At 34.4% G+C, this 23,888-nt stretch overlaps 1 protein-coding gene and 1 long non-coding RNA gene across 2 annotated transcripts; one reads left to right on the forward strand and one right to left on the reverse strand.

The window, feature by feature from the left end:
• Nucleotides 1–15,538: 15,538 nt before the first annotated feature.
• LOC138708617 (uncharacterized) lies at nt 15,539–17,745 on the reverse strand. Its single transcript, XM_069838725.1, has 2 exons — nt 17,504–17,745; nt 15,539–17,414 (listed from the first exon to the last, which is right to left on the reverse strand). The coding sequence occupies exon 2, from the start codon at nt 17,048–17,050 to the stop codon at nt 15,710–15,712; it is 1,341 nt and encodes a 446-aa protein (XP_069694826.1). The 5' UTR covers nt 17,051–17,414; nt 17,504–17,745; the 3' UTR covers nt 15,539–15,709.
• A 540-nt stretch (nt 17,746–18,285) lies between these two features.
• Nucleotides 18,286–20,811, forward strand: LOC138708618 (uncharacterized). Its single transcript, XR_011334724.1, has 3 exons — nt 18,286–18,762; nt 19,195–19,311; nt 19,761–20,811. It is a non-coding gene; the product is annotated as an uncharacterized lncRNA (long non-coding RNA).
• The last annotated feature ends 3,077 nt before the right edge of the window (nt 20,812–23,888 follow it).

Below are 23,888 nucleotides of genomic sequence, written 5' to 3' on the forward strand. Positions count from 1 at the left end.
AGTGTACTGTAGTCTCCTGCACTCAGTCCCGTACAGTCTTTGTGGAACCGGCCCTTACACTGGCTCTCACATCCCACGGACAGGTCATCCTTGGAGATTAGTTCTTCGCATGTTCCGCAGTTGGCGCTGTCTGCGTTCTGAGTTCCTGTAGTGCTCATACTGCAGTTGGTATTGCCTTTGAGCGTATTGCATTATCTCTGGCGTTGTTGACGATATCCAAAAAAAATACAAGATGGCGATCCCCAACCTACTCCTCGTGATATATTTATATAATTTCTATCTCTTTATATATAATAAGTATCAATTCTCTAACACCCGTGCACATTCAATGGACCTTCCTGCCCTTATTACACTAATATTCACTGGCAACTTCACTTTAAAACCACTACACAACTACTATTAACCGACACACTATTTCATACACGCGCACTCCATTCCGCTTGTAAAGAACTATATAAGACACTAATTTAAGCACTTGAATACGTAGCTCTCTGTAGCGTAGTGGTAAGATGAGTGTAAGGGGTCACAGGTTCGAACATGAGCTAAACTCCTTTTTTTTTTTTTTTTCATAATTTAATTACATTATTTTAGATACGTTATTTTAATTTAACCCGCCATAAAGGGAGTTTTACTACATAAATAATATACCCGTAGTATTTTATTTATGCTGTCTCAAACAAAGTTACCATACAATTATACTGATATCTTAATATATATGGTGAAAGTGAATGTGGGTATGTATGTTCTCTATACAAATCTACACGCTTTGACCGATATGTGCCGAAGTTTGCATATTTAACCTTCATAACCAGGAGAAAACCATAGGCTATATTAAAATTGTACAAATGGACGTTAAATTAATTAAAATATAAAAAATAGAAATAAATACGATCAAATATTCATGTGTAATATTAAAATGCTATCTTCTATAGTCAAGTGTTTTTTTATTATTGTCTTTTGTATTCAACCAGTGACGGTTTCTGGGTAATCGCCATGGAGACAGTGCACACCCTTTCTTGTGCAAGAGCGTGTTGAAATATTTAATTTGTATAAAAATATATAAAACATAACATTATAATATCCTAAAGCGTCAGCAAACACTCTATATACCCCACAGTTTTCATATTTGAATGTACCGCGCTTGTTTCTCCTCTCTGTTGAGACTCAGGCCTCGTCTTTCGCCAGCTGCTAATCTGTAGCCAGAGTATGTGTTGTACGGTTGAAGTGGGGGGGAAAGAGAGGTTATTTAGCCAGTATAGCCGAGATAGGAGACACTTCTTTGTCTGGCTCATAGTAGCGCGCATGCGTGGTTAGTATGCCATCTCTCTCTCTCTCTCTCTCTCTCTCTCACAAGTTAGCAGACGAAATTTTCAACACTGCCGCCTAGATAATATTGCTTGTCCAGAGTTTCACATGTGTATGTCATGGTTGCTAGAAAAACTTCACAACATATTATAATGGAGTAATATGAAGGATTACGCTTACAATATTTAACATGTATTGTTGTGAATATATAAGTAATACATTACATCGAGGAGGGTCAGTCTTAAACTCAAGATCGTGCTGATTTAACAACAATATTTATCCTCATCAAAACGGGAGTTAGATTGACTTTCATAGCATGGTTAAAATTCACAGACCAGCCAACTATACGGGTATTACATTGTTACTAAAAAAATTCAAATTCATTACTCTAAAATTGATTCATAGTTTGTCAATTTTTTAATTTCTGTATGGTTATAATTTAAATTTGCCTAATATTAGAGTACTAAACGAATAACGCATGACAGAAAATATAAAATTAAATATTTATATTTTTACGAGACGTTGGCTATCTTGGTTGTGAGTGTTTCTGTTTAGAATTGTGGGGTATTTGAGTGCGCGTTATCATCAGTGTTAGGCCTATAGATTTGAGTGCGTGTTATTATCAGTATTATAGATCTGAAAAGTTAACATAATGAATACTGTTCTAGAATTAAAAAACCTTAATTTTTCCCAGCTAACGCTGCAAGAAAAATTGACCATTAAAGAAAAAGGAAGACCAGTTCCAAATATGAAGTTAGTGCAAACGACTATGTGCAAGGGAAAGACTAGGAACCGTTTATTTCATAAGGATGTGTATGGCAAGTATGGGTGGGCTTGTGGCTGTGAACTAACCAATAGGATATATTGTTTTCCGTGCTTAATGTTTGCTTGTGACAAAGGCAGAAGTAGTGATACGTGGACGAAATCAGGCTTTTGTGATCTAGGGCACTTAAAACAAAAAATGGACAAACACGAGCAATCAAAAATGCATATGAATGCTGAATTAGAATTTCAGGTATTAGGGAAATATGAAATCAGACAACAACTTGTTTGTGCATTCAGGAGGAACATAGAACAACAAAACATTGAGGTATCAAAGAACCGACACGTTCTATCACAAATCATTGAATGCATAAAGTTTTGTGGGATATTCGAGTTGGCCCTGAGAGGACATGATGAGACAGAAGTTCCCGTGAACCTTGGTATTTTCAGAGGACTAATAGATTTTACATCTGAATTGGATACACTAATTGGATACAGTGTTTAAAGGAACATCTAAAGAAATCCAGAATGACCTCTTACAATGTATGCTTGACGTATACCGAGATGAAATTAAAACAGAAATACAACAAGCCGATTTCTTCTCCGTAATAGCCGATGAGACTTCAGATGTTTCGTCCCAATACCAAATAGTCATAGTGTTTCGCTACCTGCTCTCTAAAGGTGCGTACACACTTAGCGAACGAACAACGAACGAACGACAAACGATTGCATTCGTTGATTGAAATCGGTACGTGTGTACGTCGCAGCAAAGGCAAACCGATCGTTTGGTTTGCCTTCGGAAGTGATCCGTCGCTTGTCGGTACATCAAAGGAAGTTGGTATTCGTTGTGGACGGGATTTGCCACTAGCTTGTAGTTCGTAGCAGAACGCAGCGCTTAGTTCAATTTCACTAACAGGATGTCGAAACTGGAGTGGACGGAAGACGCTGTTATAAATCTTATTAATGCATATAGGGAGCAGGAAACTTCATGGAATCCCAAGTATCCTACTTATCACAATAAAGTAAGAAAACATGATGTTTGGTAAGCTATTGGAAAGATGTTCAGCTGCAAGATAGGCGAGTCAAACACGTGCAAAATTTGAAAATTATTTTCGTTTATTTATTTTCAGTGGATACATGATTTTGTTTATTGTAGGGAGCAGAAGTCAAAAAGAAAATTGAAAATTGAATCCCTACTGACATCATTCCGGAGGGAAAGACAGAAGTCCGCAAAAAGATCTGGAATGGGGAGTGATGAAGTGTACGAGTCAACTTGGTTCGTGTATAAACATATGTCGTTCCTTTTGGACAAATTCACGCCCAGAAAAAACAAAGTTCCAACCTTGTGCACACAAAATAAATTATTGGCACTGAAAAGTGTCTTTTCGTAAGCATGATGCGCATACGACAAACACAGACAAATCTCTCTTTTTAGTATTTTAAGATAATTATTGTCAGTGAGGTATCCGTATACTGAAACTTCCCCCTGGGGCCTATTTCATAAAAGTAATAATTTAATACCATTACTGAAAAGATAATAACATTAAGTACTGCAATATTATTACTGTTCTGTTTCATAAAAGTAATAGTTAATATTATTTATTACTGTAAACGCTCATATTTTATTACTAAAATAAATAACAATATTACTAAAGTGTTTCATAAAGCAGCAAAGATAATTAAATTTATTAATAATATTAACGTTAGTTCCATGACTGTATTTTAAGTAATAGTTTAATAATTTGTAAAAAGTAAATGCCAATGTAGGGTTAGATTTTGAAGATAAAACCGTGAAAACATTTGAAATGGATAATTCTGACTCAAATAGTGATGAAGAGGGAGTGTTTGTCCGACGTCCAAGAAATCTTAGACAACGAATATCCTACAACCATATGCAAGAAAGTTACGAATATAATGAAATAGTTGACCTTTCAATTCGAGAACTTTTCGCAAAAAACTCTGTTTCTTCAAGTTATTTTCACGTCTTTTCCCCATTTTAAAAAGTATCAGAGACAAAATGAATGACTAACAAAGTCCCTCTCCATACTTACAAATACTTACAAATTGTCATAGGCGCCAATGTAGATGGACCAGGCTGAAAATGAAAACTATCTTATCTAATTGTAAAAGAGGAACAATTGGAAAGGCTGAAAACTAAATTAAATTCAATTACAGTATAGAACTGTTAGAATGTAATTACTGTATATGTTACATTATTTTACCTTATTTGAATGATTGAACTTAACGTTTTTTCCCTCCTTTCTCGTCATTTTTAAAATTATAATTGTTCAGAAATATATGCTTATGGGATATTTACATCACAAAATACAGTAATATTAATATTTTCTGTACCTATTGAAATGTTTTTTCAATGCATACTTGTGACAACCTGAATCTATATACTCTTCACTAATTAACATTGTGAAGATCTTGGTGAGCCAAAATCTTTTGCAGACATATATCAACAAGTAGATCTATTACAAAATATATGGACTACTTTAAACCATCCCTATAGAGGGCATAAACTAAAATTAACTTACCAGATTTATAGTTACCGTATCTTCAATTCCACATCACAATCTCTAATTAGAACATATTTGCATTTTGTATAGTCAGGTATCTTCTTGAACATACTACTTACAACATAATCAGCAATAAAAACCCATTAACCCTTCAGTACTCGCGTGGATTACAATAGTAATCCACTGATATTTAATCCTCTATTACGTCACTGCCTGCAGCACTGCGTAGTTGAGCGTCAATGCAATTTCTCGTCACAGTCCAAGTGAGGCATTACTGGTGTTTAGACGTATTTGTCGCAACCCTTTGGAAAGTTATACGAAGTTTTATAAAGTGATGCACAATTTTTCCGAGTGGATTACCATTGTAATCCACGCGAGTACTGACGTCAGTTTTTTGTTCAGGTAAGTGAAATAGTTTTTAAGACAATTTCAGTATTTTATTAATTTCGTCATAACATTAATCTTCTACAACATCCACACCTTCAAACTCAAACACGATATTTTCTAGGAACGACTTCACCGCGTAAGTACTTATGCCGTTATTGCATTACTTATTTATTTTTGGTAAAAGAGTAATTTTTATGCGTATTTATTTTCGCTTGCACCAATAATTTTTAAGCCTTTTTATATAAGTACTTGCGCAGTATTCCGAATTATAACGGAACTTGAAAATATCTTACATAATACGCTTTGCAGGGTCCACTAACCCTGTCGTTAACACTGTCCTTAAGGCTGGTACAATATTGTCATCAAAAGTTTCCACTGCTTAACATTTTCATATGGTACTTCTTTAGATAACGAGATGCAAGTTTTATACACTCGCGCGCACACACACTCTTCTGTCACTGATACACTGTTTTTGTAATTGCAAACGTTACAACAGCAGAGACGTGAACAATTAAGAATGATAAAATCTGTTCACAATATTTTAGATTTATCATATTGTTTCTTTTACTCGTAAATCAACTGACTCAAATAACAGAAACAATAACTTCGAGTTACAGTGATTTACAATCTTATCTGAAATAAATTGTCTCCCAAACCTTCACACATATTACGACTTACTCTGTTGTTGTTATTAAAGATAGTACTTCAAAACTTATTTCATTCAACAACTGTTAACAGAGAGAATAATATAAATAGCTCTAGAGTGCAGACCTGAGAGGATAAAAAGACCAACTTGGTTATGTTTGTCAGCCTTAACCTCAAATCATCTGGTTACTGTACGTATTTTATGACTCGTGCAAAACGTTTATGAAACAGAATTTAGTCGGTTAATAAAATTGTTTTCATGACTGTAATACTATTACTTAATATTATTACTGTGTTTATGAAACAGGACTGCACTTGCTATAATTATATTTTCGTCTGCCTTTATAGCGGACAATCAGCGAATGTGAAGTTTTCTGACAATTTGCTGTTGATTTGTACGTCGCTTCAAACAGCGAACGAACAACGAAGTTTAGCTTCATCATTCGTTCGTTGTTCGTTCGCTATGTGTGTACGCACGTTAAAGGTGCGTACACACTTAGCGAACGAACAACGAACGAACGACAAACGATTGCATTCGTTGATTGAAATCGGTACGTGTGTACGTCGCAGCAAAGGCAAACCGATCGTTTGGTTTGCCTTCGGAAGTGATCCGTCGCTTGTCGGTACATCAAAGGAAGTTGGTATTCGTTGTGGACGGGATTTGCCACTAGCTTGTAGTTCGTAGCAGAACGCAGCGCTTAGTTCAATTTCACTAACAGGATGTCGAAACTGGAGTGGACGGAAGACGCTGTTATAAATCTTATTAATGCATATAGGGAGCAGGAAACTTCATGGAATCCCAAGTATCCTACTTATCACAATAAAGTAAGAAAACATGATGTTTGGTAAGCTATTGGAAAGATGTTCAGCTGCAAGATAGGCGAGTCAAACACGTGCAAAATTTGAAAATTATTTTCGTTTATTTATTTTCAGTGGATACATGATTTTGTTTATTGTAGGGAGCAGAAGTCAAAAAGAAAATTGAAAATTGAATCCCTACTGACATCATTCCGGAGGGAAAGACAGAAGTCCGCAAAAAGATCTGGAATGGGGAGTGATGAAGTGTACGAGTCAACTTGGTTCGTGTATAAACATATGTCGTTCCTTTTGGACAAATTCACGCCCAGAAAAAACAAAGTTCCAACCTTGTGCACACAAAATAAATTATTGGCACTGAAAAGTGTCTTTTCGTAAGCATGATGCGCATACGACAAACACAGACAAATCTCTCTTTTTAGTATTTTAAGATAATTATTGTCAGTGAGGTATCCGTATACTGAAACTTCCCCCTGGGGCCTATTTCATAAAAGTAATAATTTAATACCATTACTGAAAAGATAATAACATTAAGTACTGCAATATTATTACTGTTCTGTTTCATAAAAGTAATAGTTAATATTATTTATTACTGTAAACGCTCATATTTTATTACTAAAATAAATAACAATATTACTAAAGTGTTTCATAAAGCAGCAAAGATAATTAAATTTATTAATAATATTAACGTTAGTTCCATGACTGTATTTTAAGTAATAGTTTAATAATTTGTAAAAAGTAAATGCCAATGTAGGGTTAGATTTTGAAGATAAAACCGTGAAAACATTTGAAATGGATAATTCTGACTCAAATAGTGATGAAGAGGGAGTGTTTGTCCGACGTCCAAGAAATCTTAGACAACGAATATCCTACAACCATATGCAAGAAAGTTACGAATATAATGAAATAGTTGACCTTTCAATTCGAGAACTTTTCGCAAAAAACTCTGTTTCTTCAAGTTATTTTCACGTCTTTTCCCCATTTTAAAAAGTATCAGAGACAAAATGAATGACTAACAAAGTCCCTCTCCATACTTACAAATACTTACAAATTGTCATAGGCGCCAATGTAGATGGACCAGGCTGAAAATGAAAACTATCTTATCTAATTGTAAAAGAGGAACAATTGGAAAGGCTGAAAACTAAATTAAATTCAATTACAGTATAGAACTGTTAGAATGTAATTACTGTATATGTTACATTATTTTACCTTATTTGAATGATTGAACTTAACGTTTTTTCCCTCCTTTCTCGTCATTTTTAAAATTATAATTGTTCAGAAATATATGCTTATGGGATATTTACATCACAAAATACAGTAATATTAATATTTTCTGTACCTATTGAAATGTTTTTTCAATGCATACTTGTGACAACCTGAATCTATATACTCTTCACTAATTAACATTGTGAAGATCTTGGTGAGCCAAAATCTTTTGCAGACATATATCAACAAGTAGATCTATTACAAAATATATGGACTACTTTAAACCATCCCTATAGAGGGCATAAACTAAAATTAACTTACCAGATTTATAGTTACCGTATCTTCAATTCCACATCACAATCTCTAATTAGAACATATTTGCATTTTGTATAGTCAGGTATCTTCTTGAACATACTACTTACAACATAATCAGCAATAAAAACCCATTAACCCTTCAGTACTCGCGTGGATTACAATAGTAATCCACTGATATTTAATCCTCTATTACGTCACTGCCTGCAGCACTGCGTAGTTGAGCGTCAATGCAATTTCTCGTCACAGTCCAAGTGAGGCATTACTGGTGTTTAGACGTATTTGTCGCAACCCTTTGGAAAGTTATACGAAGTTTTATAAAGTGATGCACAATTTTTCCGAGTGGATTACCATTGTAATCCACGCGAGTACTGACGTCAGTTTTTTGTTCAGGTAAGTGAAATAGTTTTTAAGACAATTTCAGTATTTTATTAATTTCGTCATAACATTAATCTTCTACAACATCCACACCTTCAAACTCAAACACGATATTTTCTAGGAACGACTTCACCGCGTAAGTACTTATGCCGTTATTGCATTACTTATTTATTTTTGGTAAAAGAGTAATTTTTATGCGTATTTATTTTCGCTTGCACCAATAATTTTTAAGCCTTTTTATATAAGTACTTGCGCAGTATTCCGAATTATAACGGAACTTGAAAATATCTTACATAATACGCTTTGCAGGGTCCACTAACCCTGTCGTTAACACTGTCCTTAAGGCTGGTACAATATTGTCATCAAAAGTTTCCACTGCTTAACATTTTCATATGGTACTTCTTTAGATAACGAGATGCAAGTTTTATACACTCGCGCGCACACACACTCTTCTGTCACTGATACACTGTTTTTGTAATTGCAAACGTTACAACAGCAGAGACGTGAACAATTAAGAATGATAAAATCTGTTCACAATATTTTAGATTTATCATATTGTTTCTTTTACTCGTAAATCAACTGACTCAAATAACAGAAACAATAACTTCGAGTTACAGTGATTTACAATCTTATCTGAAATAAATTGTCTCCCAAACCTTCACACATATTACGACTTACTCTGTTGTTGTTATTAAAGATAGTACTTCAAAACTTATTTCATTCAACAACTGTTAACAGAGAGAATAATATAAATAGCTCTAGAGTGCAGACCTGAGAGGATAAAAAGACCAACTTGGTTATGTTTGTCAGCCTTAACCTCAAATCATCTGGTTACTGTACGTATTTTATGACTCGTGCAAAACGTTTATGAAACAGAATTTAGTCGGTTAATAAAATTGTTTTCATGACTGTAATACTATTACTTAATATTATTACTGTGTTTATGAAACAGGACTGCACTTGCTATAATTATATTTTCGTCTGCCTTTATAGCGGACAATCAGCGAATGTGAAGTTTTCTGACAATTTGCTGTTGATTTGTACGTCGCTTCAAACAGCGAACGAACAACGAAGTTTAGCTTCATCATTCGTTCGTTGTTCGTTCGCTATGTGTGTACGCACGTTAACGGAAAGCCTGTTGAAAGATTCTGGACATTCAAAAACACTTGCGGTCATGACGCACAGGCTTTGGCTACTTGTGTGAAAGACGCTTTAGAAGAAATGGTTTCAGACAAGACGAAAGTTATATCACAGAGCTATGATGGAGCTAATGTGATGAGTGGAGCACATTCGGGTGTACAGGAGATCGTGAAACAAATTTATCCATACGCTCATTACGTACATTGTTATGCTCACAAACTAAATCTGATAAAGACTCAAGCGACCAGCCAAAATACACAAGTTAGTATATTTTTTGCAGATCTCACTGAAATTCCTCAGTTTTTTGCCAACTCACCTCAAAGAGTTAACGTTTTAGATGAAGTTGTGGGCAGAAGAAAACCTTCAGCTTCAAACATCAGGTGGAACTTCAAATCTAGAACTGTAGAAACAGTGTACGAACACAGAGAATCACTGATGGAATGTCTTGAGATAATTGAAAATTCAAGTAAACACCATCACACAAGCAAGAGGTTTGCGTTTTAAAATGGAGCAGCCTGTGTTCCTATTTTGGCTTGAATTTTTTCACCACATAATGCCACATGTGGATATTTTATATCAACAGCTCCAAAAGAGAATAATAGATACTATTACAGTGAACAGTGCAATCTCTTCATTTAAATCTGCAGTGGAATCTGTTAGGAATACAGTGGACGACATTTCAGAAGAACCGTCTTCAACGAAACGAAGACGTCAAGAGACTCCAGCTTCAAGAAGAGTTGCAGCTAAAGAAGTTTGTGATGTTATTTCTGTGCAAGCTGAAGAACGTTTGTCCTTCACAGGCCATCTTATGACATCAAATCTCTTTTCTTCGGGAAATTTCATGTCATTTAATAGGAATTTCCCAGAGGAAAGCCTCTTCCAAGCATGTCAAGCCTATCCATTTGTTGATAGTTCCAAACTAAGAACAGAATTAGAAATAATGTAGGCCTACATGCGTGAGGACTTCCGGAATGTAGCCTGTGCTGTTAATTTGCTACAGTAATATTCAGAATAATTTGCAGAAAATATTCAGTGAAGCTCTGAAAGTTCTCAAAGTATTGACTACCACACCCATGACCACTAGTGAAGCGGAGAGATGTTTTTCGACACCAAAGAGGATTAAAACCTTTCTCCGCAGCACAATGTCACAAGAGAGACTAACTGCATTAGCGATGTTGTCGATTGAAAAACAACTTGTTCGATCAATCCCGAACTTCAACGAGAAAGTAATCGATAAATTTTCACAACAGAAGGACAGAAGAATGAACTTTATTCACAGGAAATTGATTCAAATGTGATGTGATTGAAATGTTATTCAGCGTTTTGTAATTGTGTTTCATTGTAGTTTTACGTCAATTAATAGACTTAAGTTGTACACTTCATAAACTATTTTTAAATGGACTGAAAGTATCACTAATGAACTTGGAAGGGAATAATGTTACTGAAATTGCGGCGAAGAACCTCCATCTGCATGCTGAGGTATGTATGCATGTATTTATGTCAAGGTTAGACAATCTTGTATAAGAGTGCACACCCATAAATTTTCACCACCAGCAGCCACTGTATTCAACATCGACTTTCACGAGGCCATGGATATTATAACACGAATAACATTGTTGGTAAACATCATGAAGGCTAAAACTAGATAATTCGTACAATAAATATCTTTACGCAGTCCAGGACCGTATTATGAATTTCTCGATGCAGTTGTAGATAGCTAGCAGGCTGTGTTTCATCCAACTGAATTCTAGAATTCTTTCAAACTACAAGGATTGCTACCACATAATTTACTTAATATTGAATAACCAGACGTACTACTGCGAAATATTAACCCACCAAAATTATGCACCAACATGAATTAGTGTCAAGAACCCATGCGAAACGTAATGGAAGTTGTAATATTAACTGGAAAAACGAAAGGATAAGATGTTTTTATCTCACGTATTGCTATGATACACATTCTATTTAATGCAATTGCAATTCAGTGCGACTATTGTAATGACCATATTAAAATGAAGCTCAAGGACAGTAGGCCTACCTCAAAGTTGCAGACATTTACTAAAAAACTGCGTGTTTTTCACATCCTCGACTATATTTTATACAAAGGAGTGGGGGGGGGGGTGGAAGAAAAGATTTTGTACATATCAAAAAGCAATTCAATGATATATCTGTCATGTTGCTAATGTAGTATGTGAATGTACATAAGCCGACTGACAATAGCATCGTATTAATTCTAAATTATACGTCTCTCAAAATATTGTTGTTCACGTCCGAAAATATGTTACTGCGAAATTCTATCTGTATAATCACGTTGCAAATGTAGTATGTTATGCGTTGTGGAAATAACAATCTCTTAATTTCTAAAATATCGTCAAGCCTATACGTTTCTCAGAATATTAGTCTTTATGTTAAAAAAATGACTTATTGCAAGTTTATATTGTATATGTATTCTGTGTATAAAATAAGAATTAATATAATATGTTCTGAATTTGTGAGATATAGTTTTCCAAGTCATATTAAAAAAAACTGGGTATGATATAAGTGGGTGCACAGCGGTCAAGGGGTAAAAAATCTTCCAATATAAATTAAATTATATATGTACATATTGATTCGATGCTAAAACTGATCAGAAAGAGGAAAAGGAATCATATTATCGTTGGGTTTTACTTTGTTCATAGTTTGATTTTTCTATCATTTTATTTGGTTTCTGGCGGTGTAGAAGAGAAGGCCTAATGGCCTTAACTATGCCAGAATAAATAAATAAAAACAAATCTAATATATAAAAGTGAATGTGAGTATGTATTTATGTATGTATGTATGTATGTATGTATGTATGTATGTATGTATGTATGTATGTATGTATGTGTGTATGTATGTATGTATGTATGCATGTGTGTGTATGTTCTCTATACAAATCTACATGCTTTGACTGATTTGTGTCAAAGTTTGCACATTTAACCTTCATAACCAGGAGAAGAACATAGGCTACATTAAAATCGGACAAATAGACGTTAAATTAATTAAAGAGATAAAAACATAAAAATATATACGATCAAATATTAATGTTCAATATTAAATGCAATATTCTACAGTCAATTGTTCTTTATTATTGTCTGTTGTATTCAACATCGACTTTCATGAGGCCATGGAAAAATCAAAACGATATAAAGTAACATTGTAGATACATAATGAAGGTCAAAATCTAGACAATTCATGCATTAAGTATCTTTATGTAGTCCAGAACCGAATTATGTGTTTTTCGAGATAGTTGTAGATAGTGAGTAGACTGTGTTTTATCAAACTGAATTCTTGAATTCTTTGAAATCGCAAGGATTGTCAACTTATAATTGAATACTTAATATTGAATTACCAATAGTACTATTGCGAAATATTGATCCACAAAAAGTATGCAATGGAACAGGAATTGGTGTGAAAAAACTCATGCCAAACGTAACAGAATTGATAGTATTAACTGGCAAAACGAAAAGAAAAGATGATTTTATCCCACATATTCTTATGGTAGCCAGTAAGATGCCATTCTATTTTAAGCAACTGCCATTTCAGTGCGACTAGCATTCGTAATGACCGTAGTATAATAAAGCTCAAAGAAAGTCGCTCAAAGTTGCAGGCATTCACTTAAAAACTCCGTGTTTTTCACATTGTAAATAAATTGTGTAACTTGCTTTCGAGTGAGCACAACTAAACAGATACACACCTTTATACAAAAGAGGGAAAAACGAATTGTATGCATATCAATGATACTTTTGTCATGTTCCTTATGTAGTATGTGAATATACGTAAGCCCACTGAAAATAACACTATATTAATTCTAAAATACGTATCTTTCAAAATATTATTGTCCGTGTCCAATAATGTGTTACTGCGAAATACTATCTGTGTAATCATGTTGCCAGTGTAGAATGTTAAGTGCTGTGGAAAGAACAGTCGCTTCATTTCTATAACATGTCTTTCAGAATATTATTACTTATGTTGACTTCTTGCAAAATTATACTCTTTCTGCAGTCTGTATATAAAATAAAAAGTAATATATTTAATATGTTCTGAATTTGTTAGATGTAGGCCTAATATCTCGAGTCATATTTAAAAAGCCCGGGTATGATATAAGCGGACGTACAGCTGTCAAGGGGCAAAAAATCTTCCAATATAAATTGAATTATATATGTATATATTGATCCTTTGGTACGACCGATAGACAGATAAATTTCGGCTCACGATGACACCCCAACGGATTCACACTGGGAACAAGGGAATTCCCTAATTACCGTCAGCTCTCTGAAGTTCAAGTCAAAGCACACGTAGACATAAAATTACGTGAAATGTATGTCAGCACAGCTTCAGATCAATGTACAGATCTTATAATTATTTTATCTCTACCTCAGTACAACGTCACATTTGTAGTGGGGAGGAAAGGAGACGGCAGAAAAATTATTTAATACGCTGACAGCCACGACTAAGATAAGGCACTTGAAATTTAGCGGTAACTGACCGGCAGACATAAAATGTAAGATCTGTAGAACATTGAGTCAACACTAAGGGGGCGTATAGAGATTGAAGGGTGTGTTTTTGTTTTGCTGAACTTCAAGACAATGTTAACTCCTTTAAAGGTTGTGTGACTGTAGGCTGTATATATTTTCGTTGCGTTTTACTTTGTTTATACTGTAGTTTGATTTTTCTATTATTTTATTTGTATTTCTGGCGGTGTGGAAGAGAAGGCCTAAAGGCCTTATCTACACCAGAATACATAAATAAACAAAACAAATAAATATATAAATAAAAAAAATTAAATGTGAAGCACATGATGAAATGTTTTCTTCTCGGTGCCTGATCTAAAACTGTTTTAAATTTAGTTAACCCTGGCAGGCATTTGCCTAAGGAACTCATTAATTCATGTAAGTGAAGTTAAGTAAAGACTCATCTTTATGGACGATGAAAGCTTAGTACTGACAATTTGTGAAACGGATCAGAAAGGGGAAAAGGAATCATATTATCGTTGGGTTTTACTTTGTTCATAGTTTGATTTTTCTATCATTTTATTTGTATTTCTGGCGGTGTGGAAGAGAAGGCCTAATCGCCTTAACTACACCAGAATAAATAAATAAAAACAAATATATAAATAAATAAAAACATTGAACGTCAGGCATATGATGACATGTTTTCTTTCGGTGCCTGATTTACGACTGTTTTAAATTGAGTTAACGCTGGCAGGCATTTCGTTAAGGAGTTCATCAATTTATTCATGTAAGTGACGTTAAGTAAAGGATAAATCTTAGCTTAGTAAGGGTAATTCGTTTTGGTTGTCTATAGTTAGGTTTCCGAGATTTCCAAAAATGTAATGAGCAGTTTATTTAAAAACAGAAGCAGAAAGGAAAACCCGTGCAACGCCGGGTGCTTTTAGCTACTGTAGTCTTATATATAAAAGTCAATGTGTCTATGTATGTACGTGTATGTATGTACTCAATACAAATCTACACGCTTTGACCGATATTTGCCAAAGGTTGCATATTTAACCTTCATAATCCGGAGAAGAAGATAGGCTACATTAAAATTGTACAGATGGAAGTTAAATTATTGAAAACGCTAAAAATTAGAAAGAAATACGCCGTGTATAATATTAAAATGGCCGATTCAACAGTCAATTGTCTTTTATTGACGTCATTCTGTCACCTCTTCTTCTGTTGTAAAAGCGGCCATATTTTTATTGAAATGTAAAATAAAATAATATTAAATTAAAACTACGTAAATGAGGCACGATCTCTTGATTGAATGTATCATGGGCAACAATATACAATACAAAATGGCATAAACACATTTTGATTAATTTTTAAAAATTAAAAATCAAACATAATATAGGGGAGACCGGGGTTGGTTGTAACAAATTTTACTTATGATTTTTGTACTTGTTATATTTTGGACGATTTAGATAATAATTCTTTAATTGTATATTCAGTTCTTCCGCTATCATAATTTATTAACATAATTAGAGATTTTAGAAAGGTTTTAATGAAATTACTGTTCCACAATAATGCTGTCCTTGTTACTTCCAACGCCGTATCTGGGGCAGGTTGTAACATACCCGAAGGCAGGATGTAACAGTTACTGAAATAGTTAATAATGTAATAAAATGAATTATTTTAATTTGTTTTATAACATTTAGGCTAAATTATAATAAAATTCTAATGTATAGAATGTTTTCACCTTTCAATTCTACTGCATTATTAATCTGAGTCACAGTTAATGCACACATAAATTAGCGATTTTCCTGTACACTCGAAATGAGCCCACAAATTACAACGTGAGCATTTAACCCATTCCTCTCCTGGTTTACTGTTCGTGTACTTGTCCATACAAACCAAACAGAAACAATCTTCTTCGTCGGATTCGCTTGAGCTTCCTATCACTTCTATTAATTTTCTCTTTGGCCCATGCATTTTTGAACCTGAAGGCCCGCTCCTCTTTACTGGCATCTTTCTTGATTTAACGGTTTTTTTCTGCCACTCCTGCTCTATGGCCAGTTTCTCTGGAGTGTCAGTTAGTATGACAGTATGTCTCTTTTTTCTTCCACGGTGTGATTGCTTCCTGGGTCCGGCTTTAGGAAGTGGACGTACAGATTCAGGTGAGAATTCAGTATCACGAATCTCTGACGTGGATGGCACTGGATTGACTGCAATGGAAGTTGTTGCCACAGGATCATCTCTTGATTCAGACTCTGAACTGCCCAATCTGGTCTCCATAGTTGTTTGATTAGACGTTCCAGCAATGTTCGGGGTGGAATTGGACGATGCGTGTTCGCTATCATTCACCGAACTACATTCTTCCTGGCTGTCAGGTACTGGGATTGGCCTGTCAGTCACAAATGCCGGTGCAAAATCGGTTTCTGTAAATATTTGTGGATTATAGGGAGATATGCCACACTTTGCAAACCCATTTTGCACATTGTTCTGAGTCAAAGCAAGTGGCAATGCGATTTTGACAATAGATGGAATATCATATATTGTCATGACTTTCCCGGGGTTATTTCTCATCCATGAGTCCATTGCAGTGTTTACATGCTTTTTAAAAGGACCAAATACACTCCTGTCTAACGGCTGTAGCCTATGTGAACAGTGAGGAGGGAATGACAGCATAGTGATGCCATTGCTCTTTGCGTAGTCAAGCACTGAAGGTGACAAGTGTGACTGGTGGTTATCCAGTAGCAAAAGAACCGGAGAATTTTTGGAAGGACGAACTTGCTGCGTAAAATGATGCAGAAATGTGAGAAATTCCACCTCCGTTGTCCAGCCCGATGTATTTCCCGTTCCGATGCAGTCAGTTGGACCATCGCGCCCGAAATGGTCGTGGTACTTCTTGCGAGGGAAGATGAACATAGGAGAGATGCTGTTTCCATTAGCACAAACTGCTACGGTGAGCGTCACCAAAACACCTCGCTCACCGGAGGTTATAGCACCCACTTGTTTCACCCCTTTTTTAGCAACTATTTTGGACGGTTTTTGAACAGTAGTAATGCCGGTTTCATCGACATTCCAAATATCGGATGCTTTGAAACCACACCTCGTCATAACAGTTCCAAGCTTATCAAAAAATTGTGCTACATTTTTTTTTTATTAAAGCTGGTAGCTCTACCCAAACTTGTTGCCTCTGGTGTACGAATTGATAAGTTTGGATGACGTTTCAAAAATGCACCAAACCAATCTACTCCAGCCATGCCATTTGTTTTCCATTGTGGAGGCATATTAATGCCATATTTTTTCCCACATTGGAAAGCAACAATTCTAACTTCTTTCGGCGTTAAACCAAAATAAATGTCGGAACATGTTTCAATATAGGTCACAAGAATGTTTTCTTGTTCTTTATTGAAAACTTGGCGATTGCCGTAATATCCTATAAGAGGAGGCAAGTTTGCATGATTTTCAGCATCTTGACCTGAAAGGAAAGAGAGATTGTGTGTTTAAAATATCCCTTTTACAGGAAACTCCTTATGATAATTATGAGTGAATGAAAAGCTTTCTTACGTTTCTTAGAATTGATTATGAAGCGTCGAAGAGTTCATGACAGATGTCAAATCGTCTCGCTGCTTCCCTCATTGCTACTCCATTCTTACACAACTCAGCAGCTTCTTGCATAATGTGTAAGGGGGTTTTCCCTCTGTCAGTTTTTCTTTTGTATTCCCTCATATTATGTAGGCTAAAATAAAATGGAATATTTAAAGTCTTTTTTCAACTATTAGCCTAAGTCATTGAACGTCTTAACATTAAATTTGTGTGACTACCAATTTACAGTTATTTATTAAACTTAAAATCCATCGACCTTGGGCTGGGTTTTACAAGCGTACTTGATGATGATGATGATTCTTCTGTATCGGTATGGGGTAGGTTGTAACACCTGTATCGGTATGGGGTAAGTTGTAACACTAAACAATTTGCTGTTACAACCAACCCCGCCACACGCCATTATATGTCAACGGTATGTACTGGAAAAATATCACGCCATTTTTGTTTCCACCCTATCACTTTTATGTACAAATATACAGAGTATTAGAAACTACAGAGAAAACTAATTTCCTCCTAAGATTTTCTGCTCAAAAACTAAATATACTGAATACCACTCTAATTTACTTACCTTAGTAAAAAACAGTGTTTTTGCCTTCCAAGTTCACTGAGTGTAGCGATTCACGTCTGCTTTTCACTGACACAATGGCTGACTGAAAGACTTCGAACAAAGTGGATTCGAGCGCATTCTAGCTGTTACAACACAAAATACAGAGGGTGTTACTACCAGGGGGGTTTAACTCAAATGATAGATGTTGGATGCTCATAGATGTTCCATAGTTTGCCGCATGTGGTCAGGACAGCGCTGGCTGTATTTCGATCACAGAGTTTGTAAAATTAGCAGTACAAAACTCTTTGGTTTCGAAAGTTCTTTGGTTATAAGTTTTGCCAATATGACAGTTTTAAACAGATATTATTAATATCCATTATTTACAGAATGTGTCAGTTTTATAATATTCGGATTATTATTACTATTACTATATAGCTAATTTGCATTTTCATTCGAGGACAAAGTAGCCATATTAGTGTACTGTGTATGACCTATTAACCTCATTTGTTCAGTTGATCAATTGTTGGATGTTGGCATTCCTATTCTGTTTAAATCTTGTATAAATTATGGAATGGACGAACATGGCTGCTTAAGGAAGAAATTTGAACAGATCGAGTTAATTGAGAAGTTACTGGTGCTTTCCTGCAACAAGAAATAATTCGCAACGTTAAAGGTAAGAAAGAAATATGTTTGAGATTAAATCTACACGGTTCAACTTCACACATTCAAGCAATGCCTGCAAGATTGGTATTTAATAATAACGGAAGTGCACACAATGTGCAGGATAATATATTATTTTAGCTTTCGCTGCTGCCGAACTTGGTCAGTGAAACTATAATCGGTTTTTACACTCCATCACATGGTATTTTGGTATTTTAATATTAATATGGCATACCTTGTAGATAGAAAATCTTAATGTATCTTAATTCAACATGCGCTTTAAACTTGATTCTTTCAATATTCTTCCCAGACTGCGTGCGTACGAGCATGAAAAACTGAACCGTGTAGATGCAGCTTAACTGCACCGTCATGTTTTCTAATTTAAACTGAATTCTTCCATCATATCTTAAACGTTTATTAAACTGAGATCTGTAATTGTTTTCAGGGATAAACTTCAGAACGCGATTACCTCCCTCTACCACTACCACATGATGAACTGACTTCTGTGTTGAATTACAACAGTGTATTAGGTCTAACTGCAATTACGCCAAGAGCTTTAAAGGTAAGCTAACAGAGTTAATATACACTTTGAGTATGAACGAACATCTTATTTTTGGATATAGCTAAGTTGGTCAGACATCTTAAAATTCGTGGGACAGAATCTGATATGACTAAATATGTTGTTCCCGGTGTAATTCTTTACAGTTGCGTTATCAAAGGATGGCGGGGTACCTTAGCTTGGTAACACAATAGTAAAGAAGTGTTGTTCCCGAAAAGATATATTTTAGAAATTTGACTTTACAGTTAACAGTAGTACCTTTACTAGAATAATTTTGATAATATAAAAAGAGTTAAATTGCCGGAGATATTTATTATTTTTATAGACTCGTGGATAGAATTCTTCAGCAATATTTCACAAACGTTGATTATACTGCAATCCTTCAATTGTTCTATGAAATGTAGTGTTATTAATGCATTATATGATACTAGGCTACTGCTGGTTTGTTTCAGTTAATAGAAATACAAATGGCGGAGTTTTACACTGTGAATGTGCTGCAGTGTACTGTCAGAAATCGGATAGTAATGAGAAGACCTGGTTATTCCTGTTTCCTGCGCCAAGTAATGCAGCACAGCTTAAAAGGTAAGCAATGGCGTTGGCATAAGCTCAATGCAAAGAGATCCTTATATATCATCAGTAAATAGTCAGGGTTGGTAAACTGTAGTGATTTTTAAATTTAAGTGAGAATTATTTGTCAAATTCATATTTGTTTATTAAAATGAGTTTTTGCCTTCTTTTGTAATTCATTTAAACTTAATTTGTGCATTAGTTCCTACATAATTGTGTATTTTGTTAATGTGTTATTTTAAGTAATTAACAACATCGCTTCAAAAATAATTTACTATGTTTACACATAGGCCTCATTATTAATACATGAAGAGTTACAGCACTAATAACCTGCACTTAATGATAATAATAATTAGCTTAGACTAAGGCAAGATATTATGCTCAGTTTGTTATTCATTAGAAAAGAATTCAACTATTTAGAGAGATTAATATTTACAAATAAATTTATCAGAAGAGCTTAGCATTGTGTGTTTTCAGAATAAATACGTAGTCCATTTGGCATTGTGCAACTTTTACTTTTAATATTGTTATGAGCTACAACTATTCATTTCAATCCTCAGCATCATACTGTGCTTTAATTAGGTGGTGATTCCGAAAGTAGGCTCTACTTGACTACCTGTACCATGTGTTCTGTTGCTCCTTAATTAGGAGTTGGGAAAAGACATATAAGAAGCAAACTTTCAAAACCTGTCCATTTCTTCAGAAAATGCTAGAGTTATATGTCTGTAATAAACAAAGATTTTTCTGTGGTGGAATTTTATATGAATTCATAGGAAGAAAAATATATTTCACCATAGAAAATATTTTGTTCATTGCAGAGATGCAAGTTTGCTACTCATATATATTGCTAATAGTTTTAAGAAGCAGCAGAACAGTCATATGTAAAAAGTTTATATATTTTTTTTCAGGAAGTTAATTTCTCATCTTAATCATGTTAGGTGCATATAATTTTAATCTGTGATTTAAGTAGTAACAATTATTTGATGTAAATAAAATGAAGTTAACATTACATAGTAATATAAATACAAATAATAATTACTAGTACAATGAGCATTTCAGTTGTGTCATCTATAGGGCATAGGAGGGAGTCCAGTGGCGGCGATACGAATCTGCAGCTTCTGCCACTGGTGGGATTTGGGTGCATTATTTAGAATTTTTAGAGAGTAAATATGTTGTTGTTTTCTAATGTCAGGCGTTTGACAATAAAGTCATTTGACCTCTTGCACTCCAATATTTTTCAAAGATATTATCATGACCAGAGTAAATATGTTGATGTTTTTTAATGCCAGGCATTTGACAATAAAGTCATTTGACCTCTTGCACTCCAGTATTTTTCAAAATTATTGTCATGGTCAGCCACTGAAGCACAGATTTTGAGGTGTTCCGAATCCATTTCTTGGTTTGAGTAGCACAATGGACAGTGAGGAGACTGATATATTCCAATTCTATGCAGCAAAATAGTCCCCCAATCGGATTTCCGGGTGGGACTACTTTAATGGTACAGAAGCAACTAAATTTTTTATAATGGAATGCTTGTATAACATCAGCTAAGAAGAGAGTAAATATGGTACAATATTTTGTCTCTTCTCACTTTATAGATCTCTTGGATATGGAACAACAAGTTTTGACGGAGAAATCATTGTAATAAGTGAAAGTCTCAGGAATCTTCTATGCCACATCAATAAATTTAAGAATGCAGTTATATTGTCAGACTCCAAAGCAGCTATTCTTTCAATATTCTCTAAATACATACTTTCATCTCAAACAGCAGAAATAACTAAAATGCTCTCTCAATTAATATCACTCAATAAAAGAATTGTATTCCAGTGGATACCATCCCATTGTGGAATCCTGGGAAATGAGAATGCGGATGCTTTAGCAAAGAAGGGCAGCACTGCTACTTACAGACCTGTTACTAAATCTACGTATTACTCTGTGAAAAGATTTATTAAATCTACATACTTAGACTTCAACAAACAAAATTTGATAACACAAATCTCAAGGGAAAAAATGGAACTCTCTGCATCAAAATCCACAGTTAATTCCCGATTTACCACGAAAATCGTCTGTAGCTGCATTTAGATTGGCAACAGGCCATGACTGTCTGGCCAAACAAACACCTGCATAGAATTGGAATATATCAGTCCCCTAACTACTCACTGTGCAACTCAAACCAAGAAATGGATTCGGAACACCTCAAAATCTGTGCTTCAGTGGCTGGCCATGATAATATCTTCGAAAAATATTGGAGTGCAAGAGGTCAAATGACTTTGTCAAACCCCTAGCATTAGAATACAACAACAACATATTTTGAGCAAATATTGAAACGACACGAAAGCTTTCCTTTCTGTGTGGAGTGTCGATCTAATCATGAAGGTCCATTGTCGATTTTACTACACGATTTACGTATATATTTATATTTTATTTACGTAATATTATCATATTTTTTGCGGTATTTGAGCAATGGGGCCGCAACCAAATCAAACACTCAGTATCAAAGCTCAAAATTAGGAAATGTTGCGAAGTATAGACTTATCTCTAATAAATTGTATTGCACTTTTTCTAATATGTTCAGTGTTTTGAATCAACTATACATCAGAGAATGAAAAATGATTTTTTTACTTGTATTTCTTAATGGTGTTTTTATTAAAAGTCTAAGTTAATTTTATGTCTGTTGTAGACAAATAGTTTTCTTTGTATTCTTTATCAGTGGTGATTATTGATTACTTAGATTTTTAATATCCATATATTAAACTAATGGCAGTTACTTTTAAAAATATATGTTCAGCTCTGACGGTGTAAAACAAATAAAGTGGTGTTTTATAAATGTTTATGAACGTGCGTTGTACTGTGTCACAGCAAAACATCTTATGACTATTTTCAAGCTAATGTTTGACATAAAAAAATTAAGAGCGAATTATAACTATATAACTGACCAATAATAACTTCGAAGTCATTATTCCAAAGTCAATCTTTGTTTTTATCTTCCAATACATGATACATAACATTATTTAAAAATAGTGCTTAAGGTGTTTTGGAGAGAAGTATCCTATCCTATTCGCATCCTGTATCTCAATTACATATTTTATCTAGAAGATGCAAAAACTTTTATTAGTCAAATTTGACGTGAAGTGAATTTCGGAACGATGGTAGTAACAAACCAAATAGCCTGCATTTAAGTAACCCAATATTCGTTATCTTGTGTATCAGTGCTCTGGTCTCCGATCATGCGCAGTGTCTTACATCTGAGACTTAGGAATATTCAATCGTCTCATCCTTTTCCAGGGAAACTGTACATTCACATACTACATTAGCAACATGACAGAAATATCATTGAATTGCTATTTGATATGTGTAAAATATATATATTTTTTTCCACTCCTTTGTATAAAATATAGTCGAGGATGTGAAAAACACGCAGTTAAGACAATATCTGCAACTTTGAGGTACTGTCCTTGAGCTTCATTTTAATATGGTCATTACAAATGCTAGTCCCACTGAAATTGCAATTGCATTAAATAGAATGGGTATCATAGCAATACGTGAGATAAAAAAATATTCTCCTTTCGTTTTTCCAGTTAATATTGCGACTTCTATTACGTTTCGCATGAGTTCTTCACACCAATTCATGTTGGTGCATAATTTTGGTGAGTTAATATTTCGCAATAGTACGAGTAGGCTACTTCTGGTTATTCAATATTAAGTAAATTATGTGGTAGCAAACCTTGTAGTTTGAAAGAATTCTAGAATTCAGTTGGATAAAACAGAGCCTGCTCACTATCTACAACTGCATCGAGAAATTCATAATATGGTCCTGGACAGCGTAAAGATATTTATTTTATTGTACGAATTATCTAGTTTTAGCCTTCATGATGTGTACCAACACTGTTATTCGTGTTATAATTTCCATGGCCTCGTGAAAGTCGATGTTGAATACAAAAGACAATAATAAAAAACAATTGACTACAGAAGATAGCATTTTAATATTACACATGAATGTTTGATCGTATTTA

Source organism: Periplaneta americana, chromosome 11 (assembly GCF_040183065.1).
Source record: "Periplaneta americana isolate PAMFEO1 chromosome 11, P.americana_PAMFEO1_priV1, whole genome shotgun sequence".
Lineage (NCBI taxonomy): Eukaryota > Metazoa > Arthropoda > Insecta > Blattodea > Blattidae > Periplaneta > Periplaneta americana.